Source organism: Leucoraja erinacea, chromosome 16 (genome assembly GCF_028641065.1).
Source record: "Leucoraja erinacea ecotype New England chromosome 16, Leri_hhj_1, whole genome shotgun sequence".
In the NCBI taxonomy this organism is placed as follows: Eukaryota; Metazoa; Chordata; class Chondrichthyes; order Rajiformes; family Rajidae; genus Leucoraja; species Leucoraja erinaceus.
The window spans coordinates 34,308,898-34,334,383 of record NC_073392.1 but is presented as its reverse complement, the minus strand read 5'-3'; the positions used below and the strand labels follow the sequence as shown (position 1 = coordinate 34,334,383).

Genomic DNA, 25,486 nt, shown 5'->3' with positions numbered 1-25,486 from the left:
GAAGCCAATTAACCTACGAACCCGCATGTCTTTGGGATGTGGGAGCAAACCCACATTTTTCTGTGGGGGTGGGGTGGAACTTTTTTTTCAGTATTTACCTTATCCGAGATGCGATTAATTTTCGGATCGCATTCTCCGGTCACTCTGCGGCCAACCATCGATGAAGCTGGAGGCCTCCTCGGGTTGATCTTGGACCCCACCGCGGGGCGTGGGCTTAACATCGGAGTCGATCCCTTGCCTGGGATCACTCCAACCGCGACCTGTGGACTTTACATCCGGAGCGCAGTCTCGGGAGAGGCCGTGTTTGTCGGGAGCTCCAACGTCGCGGAAAGTTCGACCAGCCCCGACGTTCGATCGTCCGTTGCGGGACATCCCCCCGATGCCGGAGCTGATCGCCTCGGCGCGGAGGGCCCACCGCCGGCTACAGGAGTCAAGATCATCCCGTCAACGGAGGGTTCAGGCCCCCGACCACGGGGGAGCAAAGGGAAGCGATTGAACCTTTTTTCGCCTTCCATCACAGTGAGGAATGTGGAGGAGTCACCGTGGTGGATGTTTATGTTAAAATGTGTTTTGTGTGTTCTGTTGCTTTTTATTTGTATGACTGACTTGGCAAATTAAATTCCTCGTATGTTGCAAAACATACTTGACCAATAATGTATTATTGTGATTGTGATCTAAAACCCTGGTTTTTGATTCCCCTCTGCTGGGTAAAATACTCTGCGCATTCACCCCATCCATTCCCTTCATGATATTATTACCACTCTATAAGATTGCTCCTCATCCTACTGCACTCCAAGGAGTAAAGTTCCAACCTCTCCTGATAGCTCAGCCCCTCGAGTCCTCAGAACATCCTTGAAATTTTGTCTGCAGTCTTTCCAGCGTAATGATGCCTTTCTTACCACAGGATGATCAAAAATGAACACAGCACTCCAAATATGGCACCACCAACATCTTGTGCACTGCAACATAATGTCCCAACTTCTGTACTCGATCCCTTGACAGATGAAGGCCAATGTACCACAAATCTTCTTCACCACTCTATCTAACTTTGATGCCACTACTGTTTGTGCCTGTACTCCTAGATCCCTCTGCACTACAACACTCCCATGTCCCCTTCCATTCACTAGAAAGGTCCTACACTAGTTTAAATTCCACAAATACAACTGCTTGCACTTATCTGCAGATCAGGTCGCATCTGTGGGAAGTGGAAGAGTGGACACATCAGGTTGGAGACATTTCGTCAGTTCAGATACTTTGTTTCTCTTCCCACAGATGCGGCCTGCCATGCTGGATATTTCCAGCATCTTGGTTTCGCTTATTTCCAGCAATGGCAGTTATTTTTCCCACTGATAATTTTGAGATAGAGAAGCTACATTAAGCTAGATTAACCATTCAGCCACAATGGTTTCTCCTAAATTGATTGAAGAGACTATTTGCTATGGTGGTATCTCTTTGATAAAGCCATCAAACTTATTCCACTTCTTTGCCCCAGCCTCAAACCCCTGCAAATGCTTTTACACCTGCACATCTCTCAAATGGGCAGCACCGTGGCACAGCAGTAGAGTTGCTGCCTTACAGCGCCAGAGATCCGGATTCCATCCCGACTATGGGTACTGTCCATAGTGCGTTTGTATGTTCTCCTAGTGCTCCGATCCAAAGACGTATAGGTTTGTAGGTTAATTGGCTTTGGTAAAGATTATAAATTGTGGCTAGTGTGTGTAGGGTAGTGCTAGTGTACGGGAAGCGCTGGTCAGCGAAGACTTGGTGGGCCAAAGGGCCCGTTTCGGCACTGCATCCCTAAACTAAATTAAAGCATAGTAATGTTGGGACCTTTACCCAAATCCCTAAATGAAATAGTAGTACCTAATTCAATTATTCGTGGTCTACAATGAACCGATTCAATTAATTATTAATCATCACAAATTTTTATTAGATTTACCAAAATATCATATCAAAGAGTTTTCAGAGAAATGTCTTAATAAAATCATTATTATGCATCTAATACACATGAATCAAATTCATCGTCAAATATATATTTTCCCCACAAACTTCCTATTCAAAGACAATTTGATTCCACAGTTACAAATAATTATATGGAATCTCATTAAAGTGACAACAGCACAAAATCTAGGTTTACATTCAGGAGCACAACAGAGAGAGCGTTGCACTGACAGAGATGCTACATCTCACATTAGACATTAAACCAAGTCATCGTCTATTGTCACAGGTAGGTAGGTGCAAGGGATCTTCCCACTCTATTTTACAGGAGTTATCATTGACGTCCTGACAAATAATTATCCCACTGTCAACAACGATAAAGCAGATTGTCCAAGATCACATTGATGCTTGTGGAATCTCCTGCAGAACATGGACCGGTTGTGCTTGATATTTCAAACTGGGTATTTTACAGCTGATGATGTACTTCTAAAATTGTGATCACTATTGTATTAGCGATATTAAAGGAAACAAAACTACAATCATTAATTAGGTGTGATCCAGATAATTTAATTATGGAGTTCAGTTTTAGTGCTGATGCTCGAGGATAAATATTGGCCAGGACATGGGCAATAACAGCCCTGTCCTTCCTCAAAATATGTTATGCCCCTGTCCCACTTAGGAAACCTGAACAGAAACCTCTGGAGACTTTGCGCCCCACCCAAGGTTTCCGTGTGGTTCCCGGAGGTTTTTGTCGGTCTCCCTACCTGCTTCCACTACCTGCAACCTCCGGGAACCGCACGGAAACCTTGGGTGGGGCGCAAAGTCTCCAGAGGTTTCCGTTCAGGTTTCCTAAGTGGGACAGGGGCATTTTATATCACCTGTCAGGGCAGATGGTGCCTTGGTTATGTGTTTTATCTGAAAGATTAAAAAATCTGGCATGTACTATTTGGCTGGAATATCAGATTAGAATTTTGTCCTAATATTTCTGGAGTGAAACTTGAAACTCTTGACACAAAAGGACACAAAGTGCTGGAGTAACTCAGTGGGTCAGGCAGCATCCCTGGAGAACACGGATAGGCAACGTTTCAGATCGAGATCCTTCTTCAGACCCCGACGTAAATGAGAATGTGTAACCAACCAAGTCATGCTTAGGAGGAAGGGATCCAACCCGAGAGGTCACCTAATCATTTTCTCCAGAGATGCTGCCTAACCCGCTGAGTTGCTCCAGCATTTTGTGTCTATCCAAGTCATGCCGAACGTTGTTCACAGCTATCGAAAGATAAATGGAACCAGTCACAAGAATATAATCATTGTGGAGTATAAAACATTATTCTCTATGTTATGTTAGGCAAATAGTAGGCTCTGCTGTCATCTCTTGGGTTTATTGCCCTGCTGCTGCTCTTGCTTGGACTTGTACGCTTGGAACTTCTTCAAGTCTGCTGAAAACAGAACCTAGAAACAAAAAGTACAAACGATTGAGTGTTAGGAGGTGGGGAAGAACTCCGCGTACTGACAGGAAGCTGTCAATACTCAACTCTCCAAGCCACACTTAGTTTGCTGCCAGGAAATTATCCAATTGTTACAAATCCTACCCTTTGATCTTGCACGAACGGATGAACCCAGTGTGCATGTAAATTGTCACAAATTACACAGCAGATTCATCCCAGGCAAATTCTTTTTGTGCAAAACACATTTATAATTCTTCCAATTTCAATATTCTATCTAAACCCCTCAATTACAGCACATTCCTTAACTTCTGTGGCATCATCTCTCCCCAGTGTTTCGGCTGTACCTATCAATCACATGTGCATAGATTAGACAGATATTTCATGGAAACAGATCACTTCCTTCCACTATTGCCTGCAACCAATGGTCAGGAAAAAAATCCATACTTTCCATTTGCTTGTTTGAATGCAATTCCAACAAAAGCATAAAGTATAGATTAATGAGTATAAGCGTTGGGAGGTCATGTGGCAGTTATATAAGACTTGGAAGGGAACACTTAGAGTATTGTAGGTAGACAAATGTGCTGGAGAGAGAGTATAGTGTTCAGTTATGGGCACCATGTTATTAGAAAGATGTTGTCAAGCTGGAACGGGTGCAGAGCTTCCTGAGCTATAGGGAGAGGTTGAGGAGGTTTGGAGTCTATTCCATGGAGCACAGGAGGATGAAGGGTGATCTTATAGAGGTGTACAAAACCATGAGAGCAATAGATCGGGAAGACGCACAGAGTCTCTTGCACAGAGTTGTGAAATGGAGAACCAGAGGACATAGGTTTAAGGTGAAGGGGGGGGGGGGGGGGGGAGAGAAAGATTTAATAGGAACCTGAGGGGTAACATTTTTACACAAAGGGTGATGGGTGTGTGGAACGAGCTGCCGAAGGAGGTAGCTGAGGCAGGAACTATCGCAGCATTTAAGAAACGTTTTGACAGGTACATGGATAGGATGGGTTTAGAGGGATATGGGCCAAACGCGGGCAGGTGGGACTGGTGTTGATGGGGCATGTTGGTCTGTGTGGGCAACTTAGGCCGAAGCTGTATGACTCTATGAAAGCCATCTAAGCCTACTAAAGCTGCTTCCTCACAGCACTAAAGCCCTGGGTTCAACCCTGACCTCCCGTGCTATCAACGTGGAGTTTGCAGGATCTCTCTGTGACTGCATAGATTTCCTCTGGATGCTCCAGGTTCCACCCACATTGAGCGGCTTGCTAGGTAGGATGGCTACTGTAAATTGTCCACGTGCTGGCCAATGGTTAAATCTAGGGGCATTGATAGGAATGTGGGGAGTAGAGGTAACTGGTAAAATCAGTGGCGTAATGGGATTGCCCTGTGAGCAGCATGGACTCGATGGGCTGAACAGCCTCCTAATTTGTGATGGATTATGCAAAGGCAAGCCTGCCTGTTTCACTGGTACCCTGTACACCATCACAAACCTTAATTCTCATTTAATACAAAACTAAATGAACCCAGAATCCGTACAACCAGGATGGGCATGTGATAGACAAACATGGCACCCTAGAAATTCCTTTCAAGGCACGGACCATCTTGACTTGGAAATACAGCACCATAACCAAGAGCCCAGATCCTGGAAATCCCTTCCCAACTGCATTGCGGGAGCATACAGACCAGAAAAACTGCAATGGTGCAAAAGGGAACACGCTACCGTCTTCTCAAGAGCATTTGGGGGACGTGTTAGGGGCTTCCCTCGTCTCTGATGTCCACTTCCCATGAGATAGTAATGTTTGACCTTCATTCAATCAAATTAACCACACCACATTCCACAGAACATTTCCCCATAGCCCTTTACCCACTTTTTCTTAATTTACTTCCCAAAATAATCCTAAATATGAACAGATTTGGCTTCAACTATTTAACCCCTTAAGTGGCTTCTATCTGTGTGTAAAGAAAGTTCCTTTGCTCTTTGTTCTACCATTCTCGCAATAATTTTGTATCAGCAGACTTTTATCCAATAACTCTCAGATAACTGGGAAGGTTCTGCCTTGAAGTAGGCTAGTCAATCCTTCCATAATTTGAAGCATTGTGATGTACTGTTCAAAATTCTCCAACTTTTCAAGTCCTCAGATATCTGTTCACCCATTCTGCCAGGTTCCTGTGGAATGAATGTCGTACAGTCTCTTAAGCTTATCCATGCTTATTTTACAACATAAAGGCCAATTGAAGTTTCATTTATAAAGCATCACACTTTGCATTACATCTTATTTGCTCGAAATTCACTGTGTTCGCCAATGCAGCAGCTGCTGGTGGAACAATAAAACCACATTTCAGGAGACAAGGACGCCATCATGTTGACTGTTTAACGATAACGGTCAGTCACAGATGTATACATCATATAAATGGGCCCTCCGGCTCAACTTGTTCACACCAACCCAGACGACACACTGCGCAAGTCCCATTTGCCCCATATCCCTCAAACCCCGTCTTGTCTATGTAGCTGTCTGGATGCCTTTCGTGGATAAGATCTAGGCAATGTAATTTCTGTAATACAGGTTCTTCATATTGTCCCTTTGTCTAGTTTAGAGACTGACCAATCGGCCTACCGAGTCCACGCTGACCACCAGTCATCTACGTTATCCCACTTTCTCATCCACTCCTTACACACGCAATAAAAATGTACTCAGGCCGATTAATCTACAAACCCGCCGTCATTGGACTGTGGGGGGAAAGTGTTGCACCAGGAGTAAACCCACATGGCATAGGGACAATGTGTAAACAGCACCCGAGGTCAGGACTAAAGCCGGGTCTCTGGTGCTTTGAGGCAGCGGCTCTACCAGCTGAGCCACTGTACCTCCCCTTTCCTTTCTTATATAATGTTTCTTATAGTCCTTTGAGAATGCCATCAGAATGAGGATGAATATTTAAATAGGCTTGCCTTCATCTATTCTTTCATTCAAAACAATAATTATTGTAGTGTATATGTCATTGGGGATATGAATGCAGATATCTCAGATAGGAACTCATTATTTGCCAATCATTTGGCTCAGTTCTGTCAAGATAATAATTTAATATGGTCAAGCAAAGTGCTTTTACCTACAGATAGCTATACTTATATTAGTGAGGCCTGGCACACCACATCATGGCTGGACCACTGTATTAGTACAGCTGATGCACATGCCTCATTGGGGTGTATGAGCATTCTGTACGGGGCAGCAATGACTGATCATATACCTGTTGCTATGACAATAAATGTTGAACACATACCTGTGGTATCCAGAGATCGAAATAGCTTTAATACAGAAAAACTAGACTGGTCAACGCTTACAAAGGAAGACATCCTGGCCTATTATGCCCATACAGATAAATCCTTAAGCATTATTCATAGAAACATAGAAATTAGGTGCAGGAGTAGGCCATTCGGCCCTTGGAGCCTGCACCGCCATTCAATATGATCATGGCTGATCATCCAACTCAGTATCCCGTACCTGCCTTCTCTCCATACCCCCTGATCCCCTTAGACACAAGGGCCACATCTAACTCCCTCTTAAATATAGCCAATGAACTGGCCTCAACTACCCTCTGTGGCAGAGAGTTCCAGAGATTCACCACTCTCTGTGTGAAAAAAGTTCTTCTCATCTCAGTTTTAAAGGATTTCCCCCTTATCCTTAAGCTGTGACCCCTTGTCCTGGACTTCCCCAACATCGGGAACAATCTTCCTGCATCTAGCCTGTGATCTACCTAAAGATGCAATAATATGTAGTAATGTTAATTGTAAGGATATGAAGCATAGGAGAGATATCTGCTCCATGTATAATGATATAGTAAGTGCCTTATATGTAGGCAGTAAGCCCTACTGCAAGCATAAAAATAAGACACATAACATCAGACGTGGCTGGAATAAGTATGTAGCTGAGTATCATACTGAAGCCCGTGAGGCCACAAAATCACGGGCTATGGCAGGTAGACCCAGACAGGGGCCTGTGTTTGAGCACAAGAAGCTCACTAATGCAAGGTATAAGTATGCTGTTCGCTTCATCTGTAAAAATGAGCAAGTTATGAGGGCTGATTCCATGGCTAAGAAGCTGCTAAGTAACAATGCTACAGATTTTTGGAAGGAAGTGAGAGCTCTTAGCAGTTGCAAAACATCTCTACCATGCACTGTAGATGGAATCTCCAGAACAGCTAATATCACGGAGTTATGGCGACAACATTATAGTACTTTATTCAACTGTGTCCAAGGTGACTTGTATAAGGTGGGCAATATTGAGAGTAATGACTCGATGGTGATTATGTCACATGAGGTGTATCATGCCATGAACAAGCTGTCCAACAACAAAGCAAGTGGCTTGGATCATATCTCTGCTGAACATCTTAAGTATGCGAGTATGAGGATAGCTCATCTCCTAGCTATTTGTTTTACTGGCTTTATGATTCATGGCTTGTTACCAGACTCAATGTTGTCTGTCCTGTTAGTGCCGGTCATTAAGGACAAAGCTGGTAAAGTAGGCAGCCTAAATAATTACAGGCCCATAGCTTTAGCCAGCATATTGTCAAAAGTTTTAGAAAGAGTTCTGCTGGATAGAATAAATGAGTTTGTTAACTCCACAGATAACCAGTTTGGCTTTAAAGCTAAACATGGCACTGACTTATACATATATGTCCTAAAGGAGATTGTAAACAAATATAGAGGCAAAAACTCTTCAATCCTTATGTGCTTTATTGATGCTTCCAAAGCGTTTGACCGTGTTAATCACAGAAAGCTGTATGGTAAAATGAGTCAAAGAGAGGTGCCTGAATACATTGTTAAAATTCTGGCCTACTGGTATGCCCACCAGACTATGCAAATAAAATGGGGCAATAGGGTCTCAGCCCCATTTGGGGTTAGCAATGGTGTTAGACAAGGGGGAATTTTGTCCCCAGTCCTTTTTAATCTATATATTGATGATCTGTCTAAACAATTGAAAGCCTGTAACACTGGGTGCGTGATTGGTAATATTTTAGTGAATCATATTATGTATGCAGATGATCTTGTGGTCTTTAGTCCATCTAGCGCTGGTCTCCAGCAGCTCCTTACTATATGTTCTGTGTATGGTGTGGAACATGACATTAACTATAATGCTAGTAAGAGTGATGTTATGATCTGTAGAACCAAAGAGGATAAATGTCTAAAATATCCTGATTTTAAATTGTCTGGCAATAATCTCAGTGTCTGTAATAAGATAAAATATCTAGGGCATATTATTAAAGAACAAATGACAGATGATGAGGATATTTATAGGCAACGACGCATGCTGTATGTACAGGCGAATATTCTCTTGCGTAAATTTGGTGCGTGTGCAGATATGGTGAAGATGTCGTTATTTAGAGCATACTGCACACCACTCTACACTGCGCACCTGTGGTCGAACTATTTAAAGGCAAGTATGCAGAGACTAAAGATGGCATATAACGATGCCATGAGAACACTGCTAAGGCAAACTAGATGGTGTAGTGCCAGTAATATGTTTGTGGCTGCAGGAGTCAGTACTTTAGAAGCTATCCTAAGACACCACATGTATAAATTCATTTGCAGGATAAATGACTCTAAAAATGTGCTTATCGTGGCCTTGACAAACATAAGGGTTAGCACTACACGCTACGAATCCCAGCTGTGGAGACACTGGTAACGTTGTCTCGTTGTAGGACATTGATCATCTTTTAATCTGGATTTTTAACTTATGTATTGTGTTTTTAAAAAAATATATAAATTATGATGATTTTATGTGATATACCAAGATTTGATATGTATTTATGATATTTGATATGCAATGCATTTTTAATGTAATGTTGCCCCTTGTCTGGACCTTGAGTGTAATAAAGTTTATCTATTATTATAAATACTATATTTCCGTTACTTACAGAGTGTGCCCAACCAGCAAAAGGACCCCAGAGTCTGCGATAAAAATCACCTGTAATAAGAATACAGAAAGCAGTTTATATTCTCGAACATCCCATTAGGTTCGTTAATTATGTAAAATTCATTGCTGGTCAGTAAATATATTCTACATCGATGATAGCATGTCCTACCATGCTTCTGAAAGGGTACATGATCCTGACACTGATATACAGTGGGTTTTGTGCTGTTGTTCCGAATTTCTAAGCAAAAACCTGTTTTCTACTTCAGTATGCAGAGCTTGTTTAACATGTTGGTGATAAGGGGGGCTGCTGACTAGAACCCACATATTGTTTACAGCTCATATCTTACAGCAAAAGTAAACACATAAATATGTAATCCATATAAAAGACAATATATTTGTGGTGTGTAGGAAGGAACTGGTTTGCACCGAAGATCGACAAAAGTAAACACAAAATGCTGGAGTAACTCAGCAGGACAGGCAGCGTCCCTGGAGAGAAGGAATGGGTGATGTATCGGGTCAAGACCCTTCTTCAGATTGAAGAATCTGAAGGTTCTCGACCCAAAATGTCACCCATTCCTTCTCTCCAGAGATGCTGCCTGTCCCCGCTGAGTTACTCCAGCATTTTGTGTCTATCTTCAATTTAAACCAGCAACTGCAGTTCTTTCCTACACATAGACACAAAATGCTGGAGTAACTCAGCGGGTCAGGCATTTGTGGTAACTGGTTATCTATTCATTGCTGTTTAAATCGTTACATGAAGACGCTGGGCTGAGCTTTTTCTTACCGATTTCTCGATACACTTTGTCGGTGAGACTCTTCTGACCTGCCCCCAGGTGGGAGATGTAATCGCGCTTTGTGATCTGCCAGACGTGTGTGTCCACTGGGATCACACCTGTCTTATCCAGAGACATCAAACAAACGCAGTCAGCCACCTGGAACCGGAGATGAGAGTGTCAGAAAGCACAGGGCAAGAATGTTTCCTCAAACTCGCCCGTTAACAGATAGGTTGTGGAAATTTGGTTTCTACTCCTTGTCCAGATGGCGCAGTGGTGGAGTTGCTGCCTTCCAACGCCAGGGACCCAGGTTCGATCCTGACTACGGGTGCTGTCTGGATGAAGTTTGCACGTTCTCCCCGTGACCTGTGTGAGTTTTCCCCAGGTGCTCTGGTTTCCTCCCACATTCCAAAGATGTACAGGTTTGTAGGTTAATTTGCGTTGGTAAACTTGTAAATTGTCACTAATGCATAGGATAGTGCTAGTGTGCCGGGGATCGCTGGTTGGCGCGAACTCGGTTAGCTGAAGGGCCCGTTTCCACACGGTATCTCTAAACTAAACTAGAGCATTGTGCACGGTATCATCAAGAAACAAAAGGACTGTTGGAGAAACACAGTAGGAATACAGAATTAACGTCAAGGTTCCATCAGCAAAAGGGAAAATGAGATATGTAAACACATTTCAAGTTGTGGATAAGGGGGCAAGAAGAATAAGCTCTGTGATGGGCGGGAGGGTGCGAAAGTTAAATGATAACACAAGTGGAGGAGTTAACTGAAAGGTAGAAAATACCAGAAGATACATTTTGGGAAGATTTAAAAAGATAAGCAAAATCTGACTTTATAGTAACTTTAATAGATATTTGGGATAATATTAAAGACAAGTGTGATGGGAGAGCTTTAATCCAAAACTTCCAAACGCTAAGAAGTACCTTAGAAAGGAGATGAGGAGGAATTTCTTTAATCAGAGAGTGGTGGATCCGTGGAATTCATTGCCAAAGACGGCTGGTGTGAGGGACTGAAAGTAGACAAAATGCTGGAGAAACTCAGCGGGTGCGGCAGCATCTATGGAGCGAAGGAAATAGGCAATGCTTCGGGTGAGAGATTGACAGGTTCTTTATTACTAAGGAGGTCTAAGGTTATGGGGAGAAGGCAGGAGAATGGGGTTGAGAGAGAAAGATAGATCAGTCATGATTGAATGCCTAATGGCCTAATTCTGCTCCTATCGCTCATGAACTATTGTCAGTCATCATAGTGAGCTCCAAGAGGTAAAAGAAGATGTTAATGGTCTGTGTCTATTAGTTAAAACGGTGTCAGTCCGAGCATCAAGAAACTAAAAGCAATTAGAATTAAATAATTTTCTTTCCATTCAGGAACAATATCAGGCAAATCAGCCAGACCAATGAGTGAGCCATTCTGAAGAGATTTGCCGACCTTTGCCCCCACGCCAGATAACGTGCACAGGGCACCCTTTGCTTCCTCATATGGTGTCTCCCGAAGGGAATCCAGCCAAATAGGACCATGCTTCTCCAGTATCATCTTGGCGGTCTGGCTGATGAACTTTGCTCTGTATCCAAATCCCAGTTCTCGCAACCGCTTTTCCACATCGTTTCCTGTGACCACAAGAGTCAAGGGTGTTTTATTGTCATATGTCAAACAATAATAGTGCAAAAAGATAAATGCCCCCAAGTCCATGTAGTTCAGAGCTTATTTGGAGGTTGTAGTGTTTAATTGCCTGATGGCTGTAGGGAAGAAGCTGTTCCTGAACCTGGATGTTACCCGACCTCGAGTGCTGTGTGTGTAGAGTTTGCACGTTCTCCCTGTGACTGCGTAGGGTTTTCCTCCGAGTGCTCCGGTTTCCTCACACATCCCAAAGATGTGCCGGATTGTAGGTTAATTGGCCCTGTAAATTGCCCCTAATACATAGGGTATGGGTGAGAAAGTGGAATAACGTAGAACGAGTGTCAACGTGAGGGAGGGGGCGGGGGGCATGTTTCCATGCTGTATCTCTTAATTACAATAAACAAAACTGTTGCCTCTCTATAGTTCCCATCCTTGTCGGTCCATACTTCTCTTCCCACCAACTTGATGCTAAACACCTTTCGTATTCCCATTCTGCCATTGTTCCCTATCTTCCATCTCAACTCCGTCTCCATCACCCATTCCTCCAGTGACCCTCCCCACCTCCTTCAGACATTTATATGTCCACACATCCACCCACCTCATCTCCACCCAGACCCTACCTCCCCCATTCGCCCCATTGACCCTTAGTCCAATTCCCTTTGATTTTCCCTCCCTCTCCCCAATGCCTCAAATACAATCCGGACCCTAATCATCATCCTGTCAATATCCTGAATACTTCATATCTCCAACCTGACCCCACTTCCCGACCCAAAACATTGCATGTTAATGTCCTTTAATGCTGCTTGACCCGCTGAGTTATTCCAACGTTTTGGTTTTACTCAATATTCCAACATCTGCAGTTCCTTGTGTCTCTATATGGAACTTCCTTCTCTCATCCACCCCATTTTACTCCTCCAGGTCTCCATCCTATTTATCATCCCATTGTTTTCTCTCCCTCATCCCAGCCCTTGCAGTTCATGCATTTGGATACCTAATCTCCCTGCATCTTACGCCTCTGCAATGTCTTATTTTTTCTGCTAAAGTGGTCAATTCTATATTTTCCCTCAGTTTACATATTTAGTTCTCCACTCCTTTTCTATCCTCCTTACATTAATTTCAATTCTTCCAATTTCACCCATCTTCATCTTAAGTGCCTGTACCTGTCACCGACATAAATTGTTAAAAGTTAAAGTCCCAACGCAAATCCCTGTGGAAAACCACATGCCCCACTCAGCATGATTACATCTAGCTAACCAGAGAAAGATCCATTTATGCCGGCACTCCATTTCCAGTTTGTACCCAAGCCAAACTGCTATCTACTATAAGCTTTTACTTTCCATCATAACCTTTGATGTGACGCTTATCAAAGAAACTATGGACTGATAAGCATGGTTCGTCTACTTTCTCTCTTTTAGCTCCAAATAACTTTCTTCAAAGAAATCCAATGAATTGGTCAAATATGATTCATCTTGATCAAACCTTGAATTTTCTCAAGTGCCATATTGTGTTGTTTAAATAACCCCAACATATTTGTGTCTGGCCCTTTTTCAAATAAAAAATATACTGCCAATTGTTCAATCTATTAAAACCTTGCCTAAATTGAGACTTTTAAAAACCTAAAGCAGATACCTCAACCAGATACCTGTATGTACCATCTTGTGGAAGTGGGCAAGCACAGCCTCAACCATCTGGTTTGAAACCAAACAGCCTCTATCACTGTCTTTTGCAAGAACAGGCCATTTGGTCACAATGTTCATGTCGAACCTGATGCCAGGTTAAACTAATCGTGATCCATATCCGTGTGCCTATCTTAACGCCTCTTAAATGCCACTGTCATATCTGCACCACATGTGATGTTCAAGGTTCGCACCACTCTCTGTGTAAAAAATGAATCACATCTCCTTTAAACTTTGCCCTTCTCACCCCGAAAGCTATATCCTCCAGTCTTTGACATTTCTACCCTGGGAAAATGTTCTGACTATCCACTCTATCTATGCCTCTCATTAATTTACATACTTCCATCAGGTCTTCTCAGCTCTGATGCTCCAGAGAAATTTGATGTTAGTCCGGTTTATGATGGGATTTAAAAATCAAATTGTAATGCGACTTCAACACATCCCATTGGCTCTCAAATAATGAAGAACATCACCTTAGGACGCAAAGCGCTGGAATAACTCACCAGGTCAAGCAACATGGATAGGGGACGTTTCGGGTTGAGACCCTTGTCCATATTCTTCAGAGATGCTGCCTGATCCGCAGATTTACGCCTGCACTTTGTGTATTAACCAGCATCTGCAGTTCTTTGTTTCTACAAGAAAATCATCTTGCACAGTATGGATAAGTGGGCTGAAGGGCCTGTTTCCATGCTGTTTTATTCCACAAATGCTTTTAAAATGTGATGATTTTTGCAATGTAGTGAAACACTTATGATTTGCGAGCTGCTAGTTTCCAGATTACACAAGTATTGTATAATCTCTTTTAGATAACCCTACAGGCTTCTTAAGTGAGGGATCAGCCCGAGATTGCTATATCTGAAACAAGGCAGACATAAGGATTTTCATACTTTTCCAATCAAAATTATTAGTTCTGTCTAAGTGGCTAAAGGATGAGAAAAAGCATGCACACACCCACACAAATAAAAATGTCAACTAGTCCTGATTTACCTATGGACCCATGAAATATCATCATGACACCTCAAAACTAGATCCCGACAGAATTAAGCTCAACCAAATTCACACTCGTCTGCATCTGAGCAAGTAGTTTGCTGATGTGCTACTACCATCTTGTGGAAGTAGGTAAGCACAACAGGAGAAATGTCTTTAAGGAAAAGACTACATCACTGTCAAACCCAAACTGGTTACAGCCGGGACTAACCTGGTCTCCAAATGTATCTGCTTTCTCCTTTACCATCTCAGCTGTATTGCTGGTGAGATCTGCGCAGGGAGTAACAATGGGACAGCGCAGTCAGCAGCGGTAGAGTTGCTGCCTTACAGAGACCCCGGTTCAATCTCGACTACAGCTGTCGTCTATACGGAGTTTGTGCGTTCTCCCTGGGACTGCATGGGTTTTTCAACGAGTGCTCCGGTTTCCTCCCACATACAGGTTCGTAGGTTAATTGGCTTCGGTAAAGATTGTAAATTGTCCCGTGTGTGGGATAGTGCTAGTGTATGGGGACCGCTGGTTGGTGTGGACTTTGTGGGTCGAACGCCCTCTTTCCACACTCTATCTCTAAATTTAAACTGTTACATTTCACTCTGAATCTTTCCCCACAGACGCTGCCTGACCTTCTGAGCTAGACACAAAATGCTGGAGGAATGAATGACGTTTAGGGACCCGAAACGTCACCCATTCCTTCTCTTCAGAGATGCTGCCTATCCCACTGAGTTACTCCAGCATTTTGTGTCCACATTCGATTTAAACCAGCATCTGCAGTTTGTTCCTACACTGACCATCTGAGCTTTCTCTGCCTTTTGTCACAGCATGGAAACAGGCTCTTTGGCTCAACCCGTCCAAGATATGCACCTGAGCTAGCCCCATTTGCCTGTGTTTGCCCCATATCCCTCTAAATCTTTTCTATCCATGTACCTATTGAAATGTCTTAAATGCTGTAATTGTACCCACTTCGACCATGTTCATTCCCACCACCCTCTGTGTGAAAATGTCACTCATCAGGTCCCCTTTAAATCTTTCCTCTCTCACTTTAACAATGCCAGTTTTTCTTTTACACAGAGAGTGACGAGTGCCTGGAAATGCTGCTGCGGATGTAGGTAGAGGAAGATACACTGCTGGTGTTTAAGAAGCTTTTAGATTGGCACATGGATACGAATATGCAGGCAGCGGAGAGTAGTTTAACCTGCATCATGCTCAGCACGGGCATTGTGGGACGAATGGCCTGTTCCTGTGCTGTACTGTTCAATGTTCAACCACCAACTATATTCTCATCCTAATTGGTTTATTTTAATTGTTGTATGTTTTTCGAGATGACTACATCAGGATTTAGATCTACCAATGATGATGGAAAGAAGTACATTCCCAAATCAGGAGAGATTCTCGGTAATCTGGCAATGCAACATCCAGAGGTAACTGTACAACATGCATATAATCAAAGCGAAGCCAAACTTGAATTGGCTGGTAAATGGATTAAATGGGATAAGTGGGTAAATGAGTTGGGGTGTGAGGATAAACAGTGTTGTTTATTTGTGGCAATGATTTAAAGAAGCAGTTTGGAGAGGAAGAATTTCTACTTACAAGTATTAACAGACATGTGATTTCACAATGCTTAATGGCTCGGCCTCCAGTCCCAATCCATTCCTAACTGCACCTTCATGCATTAAGTTTAGTTGAGATCACAGAGTCCACCCCAACCACGATCACCCATACAATAGTTCTACTTCATCCCAATTTTGCATCCTGCACAATAGGGCAATTGACAGAAACCAGACAACCTACAAACATGTCCGTCTTTGGTCAGGATTGAACCCGAGTCTCTGGCGCTGTGAGGGGCAGTTCTACACTGTGCCATTTTGCCGCCTATTCATGTTTCGCCTACAAACCCTCACTGAGTAGCAGGGAAGAATTAGCTCCACAGCAAACTGCACCTCTCTCTACAACCCAGCAGTACTGCGTCCAACACTGGTTCGGGTGGCAAGGTGGCGCAGCAGTAGAGTTGCTGCCTTGCAGCACCAGAGACCTGGGTTCGATTCTGACTACGGGCACTGTCGGTACGGAGTTTGTACGTTCTCCCCGAGTGCTCTGGTTTCCTCCCATATTACAAAGACGTGCAGGTTTGTAGGTTGATTGGCTTCTGTAAATTGTCCCTATTGTGTAGGATAGAACTAGGGCATGGGTGGTCCCTGGTCAGTGAGGACTCCGTGGGCCAAAGGGCTTTTTTCCCCACCCTGTACCTTCAAAAACAAAAAAACAAGAGTTTGACCCACCCCCCTGCCTTTCCATTTTGCCACCCACCTGCCAGTGCCTGCAGTGTGGGGAAGGAGTAGTAGGTGCAGGAATCCAGCTGGCATAGCCTCTCGCCGTATGTCTGGCACAGACGCTCCACCATTCCAGCGATGCGCGAGATGTGGTTGTTGGAGCTACAGATGAAAGAGAAGAGGCACTCAGTGGGATCTTGACGTAGGATGCGGATACCTGAAATAACAAGGTTGCAAGGACCTGGTTACAGGTAAAACAAGTTTCTATAGTTTTCATAGATTTTTGAGCATAACTATTATATTACAGTTGCCAAATGGCCCAAATTAATATATTTGTTTAAGAGGGAACTGCAGATGCTGGAAAATCGAAGGTACACAAAAAAGCTGGAGAAACTCAGCGGGTGCAGCCGCATCTATGGAGCGAAGGAAATAGGCAACGTTTCGGGCCTATTTCCTTCACTCCATAGATGCTGCTGCACCCACTGAGTTTCTCCAGCTTTTTTGTGTACCTTCCAAATTAATTTATGTTCTCTGTTCTATTTGGACAGACATATGGATAGAACAGTTTTGAGTCAAACGCAGGTAAATGGGACTAGCTTACATGGGAAATCTTAGTCAGCATGGACAAGTTGGGCCGAAGGGCTGTCGCTATGCTCTATGACATGTACAACTATCCCCTTCTAGACAGTGCCTGCCATGTTGTGCACAAGTTATACATTTCTGATCTGAATTTCTGGCAGAAAAAGAACCAACCCTTCAGGATACGGGGACCTTGATTTTGCCAGCAGTTCAGAAGTGCTGGCATTTGCCCACTTAATCACCGGTGGGCTCAAGCTGCATGAACACAGAGGTCCCGATCCAGGTGGACAAGCTCCCAGCTGTAAAGAATCCAACGGTGGACCATGAGACACTTAGACTCAGTTGTCTATGTATGCACAGAGTCTCCTGCCCAGAGTAGGGGAATCGAGAACCAGAGGACATAGCTTGAAGGTGAGGGTGGGAGAAGATTTAATAGGAACCCGATGGGTAACTTTTTTACTCGAAGGGTGGCGGGTGTATGGAATGAGCTGCCAGAGGAGGTAGTCGAGGCAAATACTATCGCAATATTTAAGAACCATTTAGACAGGGTTTAGAGGGATATGGGCCAAATGTAGACTGGTAGGATTGGTGGAGTAGGGCATGTCGGTCGGTGTGGGCAAGTTGGGCTGATGGGTTTGTTTCCATGCTGTACGACTCTATGACTTCAGTTAATTGGGAAAGAATGATAAGGGTATGTTGTTACCCGTTACAATATGTTACCTATACACTAAATTACCTGTGTTTGCTTTAATGCTTAAATACCTAAAAATGGCCTAAAGTTTAATTTATTTTTTATTTTTTAAAGTTAATTTTACTTTTAATACTATGAAAGTGTTTCTGTACACCAGCTGGGAGAGGGGTTTTGCTGTCTGTACACAGCCACATCATGGCGAGCCAGTCCAAGCTTGCACCATTTGTCTCTGGGTAGTTCTCGGATTTAGGACAGTCCCAGCCGGTAAGACTGGCCATTTGGACCTGGTCCGGGTGAGTTCAGGGCTACATGGAGACTGTAGGCAGTCAGTACAGGCTGCAATCCCCTCTCAGCAAACCCCACACCGTAAATACGATGGTGATAATCCTCCATTGATATACCCACCAGGGAAATCCTTCGCCACTCGCTCAAAGTGTTTGTCAACGTGCATCCAGTGAGGGTATAGGTCGGACAGCCGCACATGCAACTGAAAATAGTCGCTCAAGATCATGGACTCCTCTTGGTCTGCCGTTCCTGACTCCCCTTTCAATAGTTCAGGTGTGGTATCGTTTATCTGCCGCGCACACTGCATTGGCTCTTTCTTCTCTTCAGGAAACACCCTCTCAGTTTCGTGGACATCCCCCTCGTCACTTTTAAGTCTACTTTTTGCAATATTCTTCTTTTTCATTTTAACACCGACCGGCCTTGCAGACGGGCCTTTCCTCTTTCTGTGGCCCATTGGCACTTGGGGGACATTATCTGCGTCTTTGCGATACGTCCGGTACCAGATGTGATCCTGGGTCTGGGTCAAAGTCCACACACGGCCTGCCAAGACTCCCGTCCAGTGTCCGGGACTCTTCTCCTGCCATCTGCAAAAGAGGGCAGTCGTGAAATTGGTGGATTCGATTCTAGAAGGATGAAGAGAAAGAATTGTCCCGCAAGCTTACACTGAGCTTTATTGGAACAGTGCAAGAGGTCACAATCAGAGTGGGAACACAAGGAACAACAGATGCTAGAATCCTTGTGTAGAACACAAAGTACTGGAGTAACTCAGCGGGTCAGGCAGCATCTCTGGAAGGCATTAATATGCAATGTTTCTGATCGGGACTCTTCTTCAGTCCGGTAGACATGAATAGGCGACGTTTTGGGTTGGGACTCTTCAGACTGGAAGACATGAATTGGCAATGTCTATGGTCGGATTCCTTCTTCAGAAAGAAGGAACCCTGACCCGAAACGATGCCTTGTCCTCCAGAGATGCTGTCTGACCAGCTGAGTTACTCCAGTACTCTGTGTTTTCAGTCAGAGTGGGAATGCGATGGACAATTAAAATGACGGGCAACTTATAGCTCAGGATTGATCATGTAGACTGAAAGAAGGTGCTCTACAAGTCGATCATCCAATGTGCAATAGGCTTCTCTAATGTAGAGGTGACTGCATTGTGAGCACTGAATGCAATGCCTTGGAAGAAGTGCAAGTGAACCACTGCTTCAACTACAAGATATGTTTGGGTCCCTGGATGGTGGGAAGCATCAAAGTTAAAAAAAGTGTTATGTCACCTGTGATTGAATGGAAAATGTTGTGAAAAGGGGAGTGTTTGATTGGGATGAAAGAGTGGACCATGGAGGTCCAAAGGAACACAGTCTCTTTGGAAAGGTGAAAGGGTAAAGGAGGCAAGATGAGTGGTGGAGCTATCACATTGCAGTGGAGGAAATTGCAAACAAATCTGTTGAATGCTGAAACCACGGGAATTCTCTTAACTCTAGTGCAGGAGAAAGGGGCGAGACCAGGAAATCAGTAGGATATGTGTGAGGACTCTGCCAAACAGCTACAGTTCAGGGCAAAGGAAGATATCTCAGAAGGTCTTGCCATGAGAACAGATAAAATAGAGGAAAGTAGGATGGTGCAGTCAAGATAGTCAGTAGTCTTATATAGAAGGTCTGTCAATAATAGAGGAATGGGGAAAGATAAAACTGAACACAACCAGTTCCATATATCCCATAGAAAGGTCTGGTTGAGCCTTGCAAATTGTCATAGCTGTACCTTTGATCTGGAGTTGAGTTATTGGGGAGAAGCTGTTCAATGTCAGACGAATTAATGCATTGGTGAAGGGCAGCCAGTTTATTCTCCATCCAAAGACAAATGCAGAGGGCCTACAGACCATCCTGGTGTAGGTTGGAAATTTGGATCCGCTACAGGTCCTTGGTAAAGGTGATCCCTCTGGGATTAGGAAATTGGAGACTGGAGGGCATCAGATGTGTCATGTGTGCAAGTCATCAGAAACAGAATCATGAGAGAGACAGGAAGAAGTAACAGCAGAACAAAATCAATTTGGTGTAGTAAGTGCAGGCTGAATCAATAGATATGCTCAGCATGGGGTGCACAATGTGGTTTGAAAAACATGGAGGAGGTGTGGCTGTCGCAGTGGCAAATGGAAAGGTGTATCATTCCACCGAGTCTGGTAGTGCAATGTGTTGATGATAAGTTATTATCAGGCAACTGAACCCATCCTACCAACAACTAGAGAGCAGCCCGGAACCACCACCTACCTCATTGGAGACCCTCGGACTATCTTTTAATGAGACTTTACTGGCTTTATCTTGCACTAAACGTTATTCACATTATTCCCTTTATCATGTATACTGTGGATGGCTCGATTGTAATCATGTATTGTCTTTCCGCTGGTTGCACGCAACAAAAGCTTTTCATTAACAACAACCTAAATTCTTAAAACCACCTATTGGTACCTTCTCGGCAAGTGCTGCCATAGACAATATGGTATCATGCCAACAATATATACAATAAACAACTCCTGATGTTGCTAAGTAGATTGCTACATCTCATTGTTGAAAAATCTGTAGAAGTTCCAGAGCATCCTCATGGACATGTCAAATCATCTCAGAATTGTCCAAGAAAGTAGACACAAAATGCTTGAGTAACTCAGATAACACAGGCAGCATCTCTGGAGCAAAGGAATGGGTGACATTTCAGGTCGAGACCCTTCTTCAGACTGATTTACTGCTTTACAGAAATGATCCAGAGATGCTGCCTGTCCCGCCGAGTTACTCCAGCATTTTGTGTCCATCGTCAATATCTCCGACATCTGCTGTTCCTTCCTAAACATTATAAGAAAGTAAATATGCCGATGTTCTTTCTCGATCACCGCATCAGCGTGAATGGACCGGATTAGGCTGAGGATGCCGAGGAACTTCCGTTGATAAGGGCAGGGTTATGTTGCACCCTTTCATTTCCTTCAGTCCACAACCGACACTTTTGTCTCACACACAGGAACTAAAAGTGTAAATGATGAAACGCACCTATCCAACTGCAACCAAAGCCAAATCTTACCGGAAGGACTGACCACAAGAAAGCACGATATCCAGCCTCAGCTCAGGCTGAATACAGGGGATCGATCGCCAGAGCGCAGGGCATTCGGATAATATACTGTGTATCTGCATGACTTGATCATCAACCAGGCAATAGATTATTCCTGCAAAAGTAACAAAAGCAATTTGTAGCTGTAAACATGAAAGGCTGTTGCAGAAGGCTACATAACCACATTCACATAGCATCTGCAAGCAAGGAAATCATGTCTGCAGTTAAAGGTGCTAAGTTAATTGGCCACATAAAAGTGTAGGTGGATGGCAGGAGATGCAAGGGTAGAGTTGATGAGCATGTGAAAGAGAGCAAGTTAGAGGGAACGTATGTGGGGTGTGGAGGTGGTGCTGGCAAAGCTAATATTGATTGATTTAAAGATTTAAAGATACAACATGGAAAAAGACCCTTCAGCCTAGTGAGTCCAAGTCGACCCGTTCACAGTAGTTCTATTTTATCTCTCTTTCACACTCGGGCCAATTTACAGAGGCCAATTAACATACAAACCCTTTGGGATGTTGGGAGGAAAACCCACGTGGTCACAGGGAGAACATGCAAACTCCACAGGTACACAAAAAAGCTGGAGAAACTCTATCTATGGAGCGAAGGAAAAAGGCAACGTTTCGGGCCGAAACCCTTCTTCAGACCAAGTGGTCACAGGAAGAACATGCAAACTCCACATATTGTTCGATCATAATTGATCTTGAAAATATGACGGCGAGATGCCTCCTGCAACCATGAAATATTCCTATTAATTCGAGAAGGCAATAATAATTGAAATGCAAGATAATTTCCATATCTAATAACTTTGATGTAGATGCTGACTCTGTACAATAGTGCACAACGAATAAGTGCAAGCCATATAATCCCTTGAACCCATTATATGGTCACGGCCAGAGTTTCTACTTTAACTGCACCACCACAAAGCCCGAGTTCCCCAAAATAGGGGTGGCAGTACATCAGCAACTCCTACATACTTGCAACCTGCAAATCACGAGAGGCATAGATAAGGTACACAGTCAGAACCCTTTTCCACCAAATGTCCACCACCAAAGGGCATAGCAAAAGGTGAGAAGAGGAAAGGTTAATGAAGATTTGAGGGGCATTTTCTTTTTTTTCCCTTTTTTACAGAGAGTGGTTTGAGCCAGTGGTGGTGGTGGAAGCAGATACAATCATGGCATTTCAGAGGCTTTTGGATAGGCACATGGAAGTGCAGGGAATAGAGGGATGTGGATCATGTACAAGCAGATGAGATCAGTTTAACATGGCAAATGGTTGACACAAACATTGTGGGCCGAAGGGCCCGTTCCTGTGCTGTACTGTTCTATGTTTAACCCTTTAAGCTATAAGCCTAGGTAAGACCAGTATTTTAAATGTAGTATAAAGTGATGGAATCAGAAACCGTAATATTTATTCCCAATGTGTCTTTTTTTCTTAAAAGAAATTGGAAAAAGCTGTTCAGATAATGGAAATATGCCAAAATTCAATAATCACTTCTAAAAAATGTAGAATAAAATTTGTTCTGACAGAATTCATACAAGAACAATATCGAAACAAATATAAAAGCAAAAAATCTCCTACAAATGTTGTCACATTTTGTCAGGAGTCTGCATTACAAAATGTTTTTCTAGGAAAGCAACCCATCTGTAAAACAGGTTCAACTGTACTGTCATTCTTCAATTCGTCTCACAAAAGTGGCAAACATATCTTACTAAACAACTGCAGTTCAAAAAAATCCAAGTTTTTAAATGTTTAAATAAAATCACATGTACAAAATCATGAGAGGAATAGATAGGGTAAACGCAAGCCTCCTGCCCAGAGTAGGGGAATCAAGGATCAGAGGACATAGGTTTCAGGTGAGGGGGGAAAGATTTAGTAGGAAGCCGAGGAGTAACTTTTTTTTTTTTTTTAAACGAAGGGTAAGAAACAAGCTGCCAGAGGAGGCAGCTACTATCATAACATTTAAGAAGCATTTAGATAGGTACATGGTGAGAATAGGTTTAGAGGTATATGCGTCAGACGTTGGCAGGTGGGACTGGTGTAGATGGGACATGTTGGTCAGTGTGAGTAAGGTAGGCTGAAGACCCTGTTTCCACACTTTCTGACTATGAATTGCTGTCTGGGCAGGCTGGGAGTTATCTGAATAATTCTGAAACTAACTCTGTTGAGGCAGTTTGATATTGAATCTGCTGTTCTGCCACTTGTGAGGGATGTTTCTTTATGAAGAACAAAGACAAACCATTTAGGTGCTTTTATTACTGAAATCGGCGTTTTGTTTTAGGTTTTAAAAAGCTAAATTCAAATTCTCAAGCCTCAACTCCTGTTTCCCTGGATTAGTGTTCCAGGATTTTAGATGCAATGTTGAGTCATGGATTCATAGAAAATAACACAGAAGGACAGGGTGACAACGGACGCGGCAGTTGCTGTCTTACAGCGCCAGAGACCCGGGTTCAATCTCCACTACAGGTGCTGTCTGTATGGAGTTTTTACTCTCTCCCCATGACCACGTGGGTTTTCTCCGGGTGTTCCGGTTTACTTCCGCATTCTAAAGGCGTACAGATTTGTAGGTTAATTGGCTTCGGTAAAGATTGTAAATTGTCTCTAGACTGTAGGATGGTGCTAGTGTATGGTGATCGCTGGTCGACATGGACTTGGTGGGGCGAAGGACCCGTTTCCACGCTGTATCTCTAGACTAAACTAAAACTACACAACAGATTGTGTCCATGTTAGTCAAAAAGAGTTACCCATCTTAATTGCACCTTCCAGCACTTAGTGTGTATGCCCTGCAGTTCATAGGTCTTCAAGTACATGCCCAAATACTTGCAAGTGAACATAAAAGATTCCATGGAAATGTTAAAAAATTTCCTTGCATTCCAAGCAAAATATCAACCCCTCCTGCAACATCCTTCAATTATCTGGTCGTCATCAAATTATTAGCTTGGGGTGTTTTTCTATGGGCATTTTTACATCTCCACTTCCAACACTATAGCAATTGATACCTCAACAATACGTCATGGTTAAAGCACATGTGGTTTAACACATGGTTAAAGCACATGTGGTCAACTGGAGGTCAAATTTGACATCAAGGCTGAGACAAATCTAGTTTAGTTTTGCATGATTTCCAGAGAGCGACAGTGTTAACAGCAAGGGAAAGCACTCTGTGACACCAATCAAAGTTGAAGGCTTTGCTGGAGGCAGTTTCTGTTTAACCAGCCCCAGATGTTGGGCAAACAATTTTCATACAGGTGGTGAGGTGTGTACAGAGCCCCAGTGAGACCACACCTGGAGTATTGTGTGCAGTTTTGGTCCCCTAATTTGAGGAAGGAAATTCTTGCTATTGAGGGAGTGCAGCGTAGGTTTACAAGGTTAATTCCTGGGATGGCGGGACTGTCATATGCTGAGAGAATGGAGCAGCTGGGCTTGTACACTCTGGAGTTTAGAAGGATGAGAGGATATCTCATTGAAACATATAAGATTGTTAAGGGCTTGGACACGCTAGAGGCAGGAAACACGTTCCCGATGTTGGGGGAGTCCAGAACCAGGGGCCACAGTTTAAGAATAAAGAGTAAGCCATATAGAACAGAAACGAGGAAACACTTTTTCTCACAGATAGTGGTGAGTCTGTGGAATTCTCTGCCTGAGAGGGGGGTGGAGGCCGGTTCTCTGGATGCTTTCAAGAGAGAGCTAGATAGGGCTCTTAAAAATGCGGAGTCAGGGGATATGGGGAGAAGGCAGGAACGGGGTACTGATTGGGGATGATCAGCCATGATCACATTGAATGGCGGTGCTGGGCCGAATGGCCTACTCCTGTACCTATTGTCTATTATTGTCTATAACCAGGTAACACCACCATACATATATGAAGTGACGCCATGTGTCTGAATTATGTGGTCTTGGGCTAAGCACCTGAATAAGAAACCAGTGTCCATGGACTGGTCATTGTGGGGAACCGGAACATCATCTACAACAGGAACAGAAACAACTGGAGCTGATTTTCTGGTTGTAATTGGGTAAGAATGGAACCAGGGAGTGTAGTCACAACAAGATGAACAACTGCAAAGAAACACTGGAGAAACTTGCCCCTCTCCCTCTCTCTCATTCCCTCTCCTCCCCTTCCCTCTCCCCTCCTCCATTCACCCTCTCTCTCTCCCTCTCTCCCTCTCTCCTCTCCCCACTTTCTCCCCTTCCCCTCTGCATTACCTGCACCTCCTGTTCTCCAGCCACCGCCGTGATGG

At 43.6% G+C, this 25,486-nt stretch overlaps 1 protein-coding gene across 1 annotated transcript; it reads right to left on the bottom strand.

The window, feature by feature from the left end:
- Positions 1–3,125: 3,125 nt before the first annotated feature.
- LOC129704784 (N-glycosylase/DNA lyase-like) lies at positions 3,126–25,486 on the bottom strand. The gene is made up of 8 exons (XM_055648131.1): positions 25,452–25,486; positions 21,225–21,366; positions 18,285–18,748; positions 16,647–16,826; positions 11,493–11,671; positions 10,074–10,221; positions 9,291–9,340; positions 3,126–3,390 (listed from the first exon to the last, which is right to left on the bottom strand). The coding sequence occupies exons 2-8, from the start codon at positions 21,332–21,334 to the stop codon at positions 3,307–3,309; spliced, it is 1,215 nt and encodes a 404-aa protein (XP_055504106.1). The 5' UTR covers positions 21,335–21,366; positions 25,452–25,486; the 3' UTR covers positions 3,126–3,306.